The following is an 11,319-nucleotide window of genomic DNA, read 5'->3' as shown; positions in this document are numbered from 1 at the left end:
CGGCCGGCGAGCTTCACGCCGGCGAGAGCCGTGTTGCAATCAATGCCTGCTACCAGCAAAACAAGAAACGCATGGAATCATTCCAGCCTCACAGCTTTGATCAAACCCAAAGAAAGGGAGCTGTGTTTTCAGACTATAATTCAAAAAAAAAAAAAAAAAAAAAAAAGGAAAAAAACCCCACAACCACCCCAAAACAAGAGGTCAAAGAGGCCAAGAGGAAGTGCAGCGTCTTTTCTGGGTAAAGGCGAAGGGCTGTGAGAGAAGCTCTTGGAGAAAAAGGGACTGTGAGGGAGGCAACCCTTCCACCACAGACACTGAGCACCTGCAGCTCCTCAGCCTCAACTGAGTCCTCAGTTCAGGTGTCTGTTCTGCCATGCCCAGTTATCCTGGGAGCTGGTATGCTGAGCCAAGCCTCCCAATCCATCCTGCCTTCCCCAGGTTCATTCTTTCTTCCCTCCTCTTTCCAGCCTGCCCCCGCTTCACGGCTGGAAGGCTCCCCACTTAGCCCAGCCACCATTTTTTGTGTGCAGCAGGTTGCCCTGCTGATCTGCTTACCTCACCGTTTCTTCCGTTCCCCTTATCGGCCACTTCCCCCGCCTGTGATTACTCTAATGAAGGCTGAAAAGAGGGGGGGAAGGTGCTAGAAGTTCACTGAGAGGAGACAGCTTGACATGGCTTTTGTGGCTGGAGGCAGGAAAGCTGGTCCGAACTGTATGGGAAGTTTAACAGGGGAGATGTAGTCAGGATCCTGGAAACAGGGAACGGCAGACATCTACTGGGCTTGTGGGCCTGGGAGAAAGAAGGTAGCATTTATTGGGAGCATTTATTTACAGCTCTCTGAGAAAGGGAAAGGCCCTTTTCCACAGTGCAAACAGGCCTTAGCTATGCTGCTCTCTACCAGGTATTTCACACTAGAGTGCTCCAAGCTGCAGATGATGAGATGATCCTTAATGTAACCTCCTCGATTTGCTTTTAATCTAGAAACTAGGAGTCTAAAGAAATTCCTTCTTTAATATAATTTCAAGTTTCCATAGCTATTTCTCCAGCCCCTGTAATGTGGTGACCCAAAGGAAATGGTCCATACGTGGGCCAGATTGGTGTTTCGAGGGCCTTTCACCTCCAGCGATGCTGAAGGAGTGGTTGTGTTAACGAGACAGCAGGTCCCTCCCAGGCAGAGCAGCGTAAAGGGAGAAGGAAGGGCTCTGCTGGAGCCTTTGGAGAAACAGAAATATATTCCTCTAGCAACGGCCTTTGGGGAAACTTTCTGACTGAGAAGCAGAAGAGTATTGAGGCAGAGGGGTGAGAAGTGCGGTGCTGGTCATGCGTTCATGGTGGTGGTACAGGGAGCGGAGGCATGAGATTCCTTGCTGATGGTTTGTAGCCTGGTTTGTTGTTTTGAGGTTTCCACCTCTAACAAAACAAGGATAGTTGGTTAGTTGTTCTCAGTTCCTCTGGTTCGATTTTCCCTGGCATCAGATACTAGAGATGAAGAACAAAGGTTTCCTTTCATCAACTTTGATTTCAAGGTTTTCTACTCATATTGCTAGATACACACATAGCAAAGAAAACAAGGTAAATGTGGGATAACACCAGGCCTGTGTGCTGTGGGAAGAGCTGCACCATCCAGTCTCCAACAAGCCTCCCGCTTCTCAGCCTGTTGTCGACCCAGGGGAGGGGAAGCTTCTCTCAGCCCTGGTATTTCCTCCCTTCCCCCCACCCGCCTGAGTATTTCACTGCCAAAAAAGCAGAACAGCACAGGGACATCCCCAAACAGATGCTGGCTTGCTGTGAAGACAGGGAATGGCTCTCGCAGCAGAACCGCTGGAAAAGGAAGGGTGCTGGTGACCAGGGCAGTAAAAAGGGGATGGGAGGACTGCGAAGGTGTGTGGGAACATCCTTTATTGCCCTGCTCCATCTGCTCACTGCGAGGAAAAGATGGGGAACAGACACTTGGCTTGAAACACTCAGTTCGCTTCCAGTGAAAAATAATGAGCGTAGGCTCTTCAGCTAGAGCTGAAAGGCTCTGCATGAATTACTGGTTTTCTGGGATATTTGAAAATGCTGCTAAGTCCTGTCTTCCCAAACCTCTTGCTCTCAGACTGGATGATTGATGCCAGATGTGAGAAACTCTGCTTTAAGTCCCTGCTTACTCTTGAACTTTATAATGCATACGCAGGCTTCTCTCCAGCTTGCTTGCTTTTCCCAACCTTTGCTCATACCTTGTTGCTCCTGATTTGTCAGAACAGGCCAGCAGAGACCAACTCAGAGGTGGACCAGTCGGCATCACCATCAGTGGCTCAGCTAGCAGGGAAATTCAAAGAGCAAGCAGCCAATATCACTGGAAAAGAGGTAAGGAGCTCTGCAGTCTCCAGCAGGGAATTGAGTGGGAAATGAAGCACTTGCCTCTGCCTGTAGAAGTTAGAGCATCAGTGATCTCAGCATGAATCCACCTTGATTTTGAACCTTCGTAAAGGATTTGTCTCCTAGTGCAATGCAAGCTATGACAGTGTCGTCCATGCATTGCCGACTTGTGGACGAGTATTTTGGTAGAGCCATACCTCAGGATAACTAGACACTGTAACTGAGACATATAAAGCTTGGTTGGGTACCCATATATACCTAACAGTAGCAGACAGCAATGCATGCACTATCTGGGCTGGCTTTTGTGGGCAGAGGGCAACAATGAATAATGAAATAGCTAATATTGAGCCATGGAAAAAGAAAGCAAACAACAGATTACGCAGTGTAGAAGTCAGTGGCAGGTCACCAGCACCTTGTTCACAAAAGGAGAAGGTTTCCTCCAGGTAATTCCTTCTGTACGGGTCTGAGAGAGAAAGCTGTCTCTTTACTTGCCCTCGTTACCTCTTCCCAATGACATTTCAGACTCTGTGCCTCTCTCTATGATGCTGAAACTTTATTTTATTGAAAGCCCGCTATGCCAAGCATTACCTCACAAGCTGTCTTTCACCAGATAAGCAAATCACTAGAATACCTCCCTTAGGAAGAAAGGAAAGTCAGAGTGTTTATGACTGGAGGTTGACATTTTAGGAGAGCTCCCTGTATCATTATGCACTTTTTTAGAAGCACAAATATTTACTGGTGGGCCTCTTCAGTCAGTGGGTGCCCCTTTAAAACTGAACTGCTTCCTTCTGCTGCTCAGCTGATTTCAGCATGTCCCAGGCTGGGCCTAAGGGGATCCTCCCCGTCACCCCTTCTGTCTTTTGCTGGATGCAATGGTGACCTCTGGCCTGCAGGGCTGGCATGCCACCATCTATCAGAGGTTAGCACTCCCATAGCCGGGCCTCAGGATGGGAATAGCCAATCTCTTCCCAAGCACTTTTTTTTTCCCTTTAGTCACCAGCGCACCACTCCATCTGTCCCATTACAGTCATTTCCTCTTTCTAAGGTATGGGATTTAATTGCGCTAAGTCCCTCACCCTTCAGAAGGCAGCAAGTTCCCAGACCTCTCTTGTGTTATCTGCAGACCTCTGCTGCTCCCAAGCCAAGGCAGTGTGGAGGGGCCTCACAGTGGGGGGAAACTCATTTTCTCCAGAGACAGAGGAGGACAAAGTTTCCTGTCTTTTCTCTCCAAAGCCATCTGTCACTTCCCCACCGGCTTTCTCAAGCTGGCTTCAGATAAATGGCTGAGTGGATGGTCTTTAACCCTTGCTTGACCCATGCCAGCAAAGGGGAACCTATCAACCAGGGAACCTCTGATACATTCACTGTGGCACAGTGCAGCATTTCATGGTTGCAAAATGGTGGGGTTTCAATAAGACATGATACTATTGCTTCCTAGTGTGACGTAAGGATAAAAGCAGGGCTGCCCTTGGCTGCTTAGGAGCATTGCCATGGCTGGGTGCAGCACCACCAGCAGTTAAGTGGCATCAAGTCTACAGGTCCTCTAAGACAGCCAACTCTACAGAGGGCAAAGATGCCATAATCCAACTTTTCACATGCCTGCCTGTTAGAAGGTAACAAAATTATCCAAATATTGTATTGTGGATATTATACAAAATCCACAATATTATCCGAGTATTTTGTCTGTTAACACATAAAAAGTGTGTTAATAGCTTGGCAGGAGACTAAAACCTGGCATAAAACTAGAGACAGCTTGGCTTCAAGACCAGAGCAATAGTTATGAAGGAGAGACTCCATAGGTGCTCTGCTATGCATCTCTTCCTTCCTAGTGAGCACTTTTGTACTTCTGAGAGCCCGAGGACATTCAGAAGGAACTGGTGTCCCTGCTGTTAAGTTGCCTTTTTCCTTCTCCGCTGGAGAATCTGTTTCTTAGTCAAATTAAATGTTACAGCTGAGCACTTGTCACTGCGAGCTGCTCTTCATTAGAGAGAAATGAATGGGGCTGTAGGGCATGCTGAAAAAATCAGAATTCCCCTTTTTGCACCTAAAATATATCAGTTGCAAAATAGGAAAATCACGAACCAGGTAGGCAGCTGTGACACATTAAAAGGAAATCCTGGTAATAAGACAGGAAAGAGAACAATAACAAGCTATTCCAGTGTAAGGGGTTTTCCAGCAGGATGCTTTGAAGATGAAGCTTCTGGGAAGACTTCTCCACCCTCCACAGCTTAGAAGAGTGTCCTTTGCACAAAGCCTGAACAGTCATGGTTCATGCTGTGGGAAGAGGTATAGGCTACTTTTCCAACACTAGGATTGGGCTCAAGATGCTACAAGCACACCTAGCATGCTGGCCACATGCCCATATGCTAATATCTTGTGCTGCCTTTGGATGACTCCTTTAGGCAAGCTAAGCCCTGCCATCCAAGCAGGTCACTTACAGAGCATGCCCTTTGGTGCTTGAATTTCACTTCCTTTTTTTAAAAAAACTGATTTCCCTGCTGCTGAGTTGGTTGTTTTCTTCTCTTAGGTACCACCACATAAGCCAACTCGGAGGAAACCACCATGCTCTCTTCCATTGTATTCCCACAAAACTGAGACAAGTGACAATGGTGAGCAAGTGAGTATCAATTTAACAGGGGGACAAGGTCTCTCCTCTCTGCAACCTGTTCTCTCCTGAGACACAAGCTTGGAGGTAGCAGAGAGGTCAGGCTGTGCAGCAAAAGACATCAATCATACACACGTACACACGTACGTACACTCAGAGTCAGCTCCACGCTGTTTCCCACTCCTGTAGCAAGGATATACATCCCGTTTTTACTGCTTTTGTTTTACCCTTAGAGCACTGACAAGCATTTTAAAGCAGGAACTGCTGGCATTTATTAGATTTGAACAGTGCTTAGCACTGGGGGCATCCATGCTGTTTGTTGCCTTCAGATGAACTCTCGAGGTTTGACTATAATGGCGTAATAGTTCTGCTCTTGAGATTTTTTCTTCTTCAGAAAAAGGGAATAATTAATCCAGAGTGAAGAAGGGTTTTGTCAGTAATACCCACAGAATATTGCCTTGAGGTGTCCTCCATACAGCACCCTTGAATGAGCAGGTCCCAGTAAGCTGGCTGCTACTTACTAAAGTTTATGCTCGGGCCCTTTCCAGTCACTTCTGTCCTTCTGTATTTCAGGGTATTAGGTCTACCCACCAAATTTCACATTGTCACCTGCCCTTAACAAGGATGTGGTTCTTTGTCCTTCTTTTCTGACAGCTACAGGCTCTTGCTGCCTCCGTGCCAAAGGAGCACAAGCTTTAAAATCTGAGATTCCTTCCTTTTCCTTTGGACCTGAAAAAAGCACTATGCCCCTTCTCAAAGCAATGCTCCCCCTTTCTCAAACTGTTTTCAGCCTTTCATAGCTCTACCTTTCCAGCCACTTAGGCCTTTCCTGCCCATACTCATTGGATACCCTTTAACTCTGTTAGTCAAGTGGTGGCAGAAGCCTTCCCATCACAAAAAGTTCACAATGTTTACCAACATTAAGGCTTGTACCCTTCAGGAGGTAGAATTTTAATCTGTCTGGTCCTGAAATAATACCAGGGGAAACTGTGTCATAGGTTAGATACCTTAGTGAAGGCCATGTAGCAGCAGAGCCATTACACACCACCTAACTCAGATACTTCAGCCAGAAAGCAGACAATCACCTTTTCTCCCAGAGGAAGGGTACATGTATGTAGAGCCCTAGAATGGCTAGATAACAAAAGGGGAGCAGGGTCAGGAAAGAAGAAAGCAAACTTTTGAGTGAAGACATCATATGAGACTTCATTTGCTCCCCTACTAGCACTTTCTGCTTATCTCTTCCAAGTTTTCTGCCTTCATTTTATTTCCTCTTTTTCACCTACTTTACTGTGACTTTTTCATGTTGCATTTTGTTTTGCAGAAGCGGTCTCCAAATGCTTGCCCCATTCCCAAGGTCAAGGTGAAAAGCTCCCCCATGATTGAAAAGCTGCAGGTAGGTCCTGGAAGAGCTCACATGGCTGCCCCAGCAAATTAAATCTGATTGGCATTTGTCATAGGTACTTCCCTTGTGGAGCAGCCACAGGGGAAGGGGATCCAGGAGCCAAGGTTGACAGCCAGGTAAGCAGGCAGTGGCCTCACCGATGAGGGCCCAGTCCCACAATACACAAACAAGGAAGGCAGAGCAGGTCTGGTAATGGTAACCAGCGTCAGAAACAGTCCAGCGATCCTCAGGCATGTCCATAGGCAGGTCAGTGCATCGGTCAAGATCATTTGGATCTGCGGATACATGGCTGGGCATGGGCATGGCAGCAGCACAGCTCAGGTAGGGAGCAGGGGCAGGAGCCTCAGTTTAAATGCAGCTCATGAGAGAAAGTGAGGGAAACCCTGGCTGAGACTTCTTCCAGCTCTTTCTTCGCAGCAGTCTAAATCAAACTGAGTCACCTGCACCCTATCGGGGAACTGGCCTTGAGAGCAGGCAGCTACAATCCTGGCAGTGGGGAGCGTGCTCCGGGCTGTGGCACTCCCCTGCACGTGCCTAGAAGCTCTGCGCTTCGCTCGCCTCAATTCCCCCAGTTACTCACAAACACACCCAGTGCTTCTTGTCCTTTTTGTATCTCTCGGCAGCATCTGATTCATGCCGCTGAGGGCAGCTCAGCACTCGATAGCCTGTAGACATAGTGCCCTGCTGCTGCCAGCTGCCTCTCCTGGCAGCACGTGTGACTCCAGAGCTCAATGCCTTCTGGCTGCCCTGACACAACGTAAGCCTATTCATAGCACTGTCCCTCTTAATGCACCCAAGGGCATTTGCCTACAAGAGCTGCTTAGTGACAGGCCAGCAGGAAGCGTTTTGCCGCAGTTAATCACAAGCTTGCTTCTTTCCACGTTCTTCTTATTCCTCACGACTGCACAGATCATTCGGAAGACCTGCAGATCAGGCTTGAAAATGCAAGGTCTGCTTGGGCACACACAGGGATGGTTTAAATCTCAAAGTGATTGCTGGCTGCTTGTTCAGACTTTCTCCTGACTCAGCCACTGTAGACTGTGCTGGCTTGGATGGGTCACTGGAAAATCCCAAAAGGCCTCAGGATGACAAAAGGACACGTCCTGAGATCCAGCTGTTGGGGAAGGGCAAATGTCCAGTCGTAACTTCTCTGCCCGGACTTGTTTGTTGACAGTGTCACCAGGAGAGACCCATAACCAGAAGGTATGTGGGTTGTGACAGCTGAGAGATGTGGCAGCTCCCGTGGCAAGAGCAAGGGCTCCTCCGTGTGGTTACCACATGTAGCACACGCCGTGTCAGGCATGCCCGTGACAGGGATTTTTCTTCGCAGGCCAATCTTGCTTTTGCTCCAGCTGCTCTGCTGCCGGGAGCATCTCCCAAAAGCCCTGGTCTGAAAGCCCTGGTTTCTCCATTCAGCACCCCTCCCTCAACGCCCAGCAGCCCAGGGATTCAGTCCCAGCCCAGTGAAGTGAATGAGACGCCAGTCAGCTTTGATCAACCCCCAGAAGGCACTCAGCTGCAATTCTACAACAAGGTAGGGTGTGCGCTAGGATTTCTCCATCACAGCAAGATAAGGGTTGGTTATCACTTGGGGATGAAGAGAAAGAGGCGGCCGTAGCCCTCAGTCCTGCCATAACAGTGTGCATTTGTAGCCAAGGGAGGAGATCTATGTGCCAGGTTCGGAACAGCCTTTCAATGTAGCTCTGTGGAGTCTCCCCTCTGACCGCCTGCACATGGAGCTTCATGGTCCAGCAGCTCCAGCAGCCTTCCTGGCCAAATGGGTAAAGGGAAGGGGTGAAGAGGCAGGACTCAGTCACTTCAGCTCAGCAGTAACAGGGTGGCTGGTACCTGGGCAGGGAGCACTGTGAGGAGGTGGTACCACGTGCCAGCAAATGTCAAAGGTGGCTGAGGTGCAGTTTAGGGAGCCATGTAGAGCTCGATGGTTTGCCAGGTGTCCCACAGAGTGCACAGCACTTAAGTGGGGAGCTGTAACCTGTGTTCACCATCATTAACTGGAGCGCAGACTCCTTCCTCAACCACCAAACTGCCAAGAGTAGAAAAGGCTGAGACATCCAAAGTCAGCAGCATCCATGTAATGAATGCAGTGTCCTTGGGTTTAGGGTCTGACTTGGACAAGGCGCCACAGTTTAAATTGGGACAATGATCTCCAGCACGAGCTTTACAGAAAGGAGGCATATATTAGGGAGCTGTTTGTCCTCTAAAGTAGTCTCTTGGGGGTAGGAGCCCTCATCTCCCTATCTCTCAGTAGCAGAGCAGGAAAAGTGAAGCCATCAGCATATCAATCAAGTCTCCCATGGTATTTTCCTCTGTTGTGCTTTCCTGCTTTGCAGTACTGCTTTCTTTGCTTCAATGTCTGCTTCAATGTCTGCTTTTCCTGCCTCCAAGGTGCGGACACGGGGATCGATAAAGCGCAGGCCTCCCTCCAGGAGGTTCCGAAGATCTCTCTCTGAATACGGAGACGGGGAAGATTTAGGGGTCAACATCTCCTCTCCAGAAAATGGTGCCAAGGAAGATGGGGATGAGGTGTTTGAGCCCAAGGGCAAGACAGAGGAGGCAGAAACAGGGAGCAAAGAGCAAAAGAAACAGACAGGGTCTGATGAGAAGCCCTCATCAAGGAGAGGATCCAGCAGATCAGAAGATGAAGAAAAAGGGGAAAAACAGGCAGAGGAAATGACTTCTTGCAAGAATAAAGCAGGGGATACAAAGGAGGAAGAAGTGTGTCCTGGTGCCCCTGGGGAGGAGAACTCTCCTCAGCCTCCCTCCGGAAACAAGGAGAAGAAGGTGTGCGAAGGTCCCCAGGGACAAGAGCAGCAAGGCAGTGCCTGTGAACAGGAAAAGGGGGACAAGGAGAAGGAAGAAGCTGAAGCTGAAGCTGAAGCTGAAGCTGAAGCTGAAGCTGAAGCAAAGGAGACCAGTGAGAGCACAGACGCACAGAGAACATCAGGCACTGAAGAAATGCCACTGGCACCTGAACTGCTGCAGGATGCAGTGGGCTTGGAGACTGCCAGTGAGCCTTCGCAGGACCAGCGCACAGCATAACTGTGACACACAGGTAAGATGGGTCAGCATGATGATGGCTCCTAAAATACCAGAGGGGTTTGCTTATTAATGAAAATGGCAACTGTGACAGAACACACAAACATTTTTGCTGCTCCTTACACCTCAAACGTATCAAATCTCAGGCCTGCAGAGGCTGCAAGGCAGGGTATTTAAAACAATCAGCCCTCCTGGGTGGTGTTACAGAGACAGAGGATGGAGAAGAAGCAAAGCCGATTCTGGATTCAGTAAAACGGAGAGGCTCTGCTCACCAGGCACCCTGCTCAATTGCTGTTTTGAAAGCAATTTGAAAGTACTTACAGTAAAAGCACTTTTCCCCAGCAGTAACCATGTATATACTATCTCAATATGCCTCCTTACATATATATATTTATATGTGCACACTTTGTATATATACATGCGTACATATATATTCTCTCTCTCTCTCTCTCTGTCTTCAGCTTCTTAGCTTTGCCAGCAGAAATAGTGTTTGCGCACATACCAGTTTCATGATCAGCCCTGGAAGCACGCAAACACAGGCCTCTGCCACTTGAAATAAAAGAGGATTTCCACTGGCTAAAGCAGGGCTTGTTCCATGTAGCTTCTTATGTATTCTCTAACCACTGATAACATAGCCACAGATGCCTGAGGAAATATCTCATTCCACCTCAACCACCTGTCCCCTCTTCAAATACCTCCTTGGTTTGGCAAGGAGCAACTGAAGGAAGCAGGCTGGTGCTCAGGCTGCAGCTTGCCTTTGCCTCCCAGCACAGAAACTACCAAAGTACCCCCCGTTCACAGACTCCTCAGCATTGTATTTACTTAGACCCATGGCTATTTTTCATAGTTTCCTTACTTTTCCCCTCTCAAAAGGACATACCCAGTCAGGGCACAGGAGACTTAACACATGAACAGGAGCCATCTAACCCAATCAAGGTGGAAGCTACTGGAAAACCTTCAGTGGCAAGAAAGGAGCAGAATACGGATATCCCCCGAGGTCCAGACTCATCCCGGAGCTGAGTGGCTGCTTGCGGCTCTCTGCTTTGCACCATCATATTTTGGGACAGTCGGAACAAGAGACTGGCTTGCAATCGCTTTGTAGTTCAAAACTGAGGTGTTGGCTGATGTTCCTCAGTGATACTTGGGGACTGAGAGACCTGATATGTGCTGTCCTGGAGCTGACAGCCACCACCACTCCTGGTCCTTCTGCTCCTTCATCCTGCTCCAAAATGTCTTTTTCTTCTCCCCTGCATTGGTCTTAGATGAAGTTCATCAGTTACATACATACATGTATGGTGTCTTTTTGGTAGCTTCTTTTGAAATATTTTGGGTTTTCAAATTTCAGTAAATAACATTTTAACAGTAGGAAAAAGTATGTTTTCTCCATATATGCTGTATGGCAGGCAATGTGAACACTGAACACGGGGAAAACTCTTAGGACATTGCTCATAAAGCATAAAATCCCTTTGAAGTGGGGGTCGAGCTGGCTGGTCTGTGAAACAGACAGCCGTGGTAGGCAATTTTTCTGTGTGCTTCAACTTTGGGGTGTTTTTAGTGCTGGTGGAAAGTAACAACCAACAGATCTGATGCACAGAAACGATGTGCTGCATAGGTCAATGGGGCAAGTTTTCTTATCTGGCTCTAAGCTCCAGTCCAGATTTAGAAGGACCGCCTGTCCGTCAGTCTTTCTCACTTCCAGACCCTATCAAATCTTCTGATTCTCTTTTGAAACTTTCAGTGTGTGGCCACCGAGTGCCACTCATGATAGAAAGCATCCTGGCTTACTGGAAATAGCTGATTAATTTTATGTAGGTCAAAGAAGAGGTCTTAGATGGCTGAGTTTCCAGTCGTATGCCTGACTGAATATGAATTGATGAAGGTCAAATAGCCAGTC

At 48.1% G+C, this 11,319-nt stretch overlaps 1 protein-coding gene across 1 annotated transcript; it reads left to right on the top strand.

Annotated features, from left to right (window-relative positions):
- Positions 1-2,241: 2,241 nt before the first annotated feature.
- On the top strand, positions 2,242-9,428 carry RCSD1 (RCSD domain containing 1; the record flags this gene model as incomplete). The annotated part of the gene is made up of 5 exons (XM_009573234.1): positions 2,242-2,349; positions 4,889-4,978; positions 6,288-6,359; positions 7,699-7,902; positions 8,775-9,428. Coding segments are annotated over 5 exons (1,128 nt in total), but the record flags the coding sequence as incomplete, so codon positions are not given.
- Positions 9,429-11,319: the final 1,891 nt, after the last annotated feature.

This window comes from Fulmarus glacialis, unplaced genomic scaffold, assembly GCF_000690835.1.
Source record: "Fulmarus glacialis isolate BGI_N327 unplaced genomic scaffold, ASM69083v1 scaffold48112, whole genome shotgun sequence".
NCBI classification, from domain to species: domain Eukaryota; kingdom Metazoa; phylum Chordata; class Aves; order Procellariiformes; family Procellariidae; genus Fulmarus; species Fulmarus glacialis.
The sequence above is the reverse complement of the archived record's forward strand: the minus strand, read 5'-3'. Positions and strand labels throughout refer to the sequence as shown.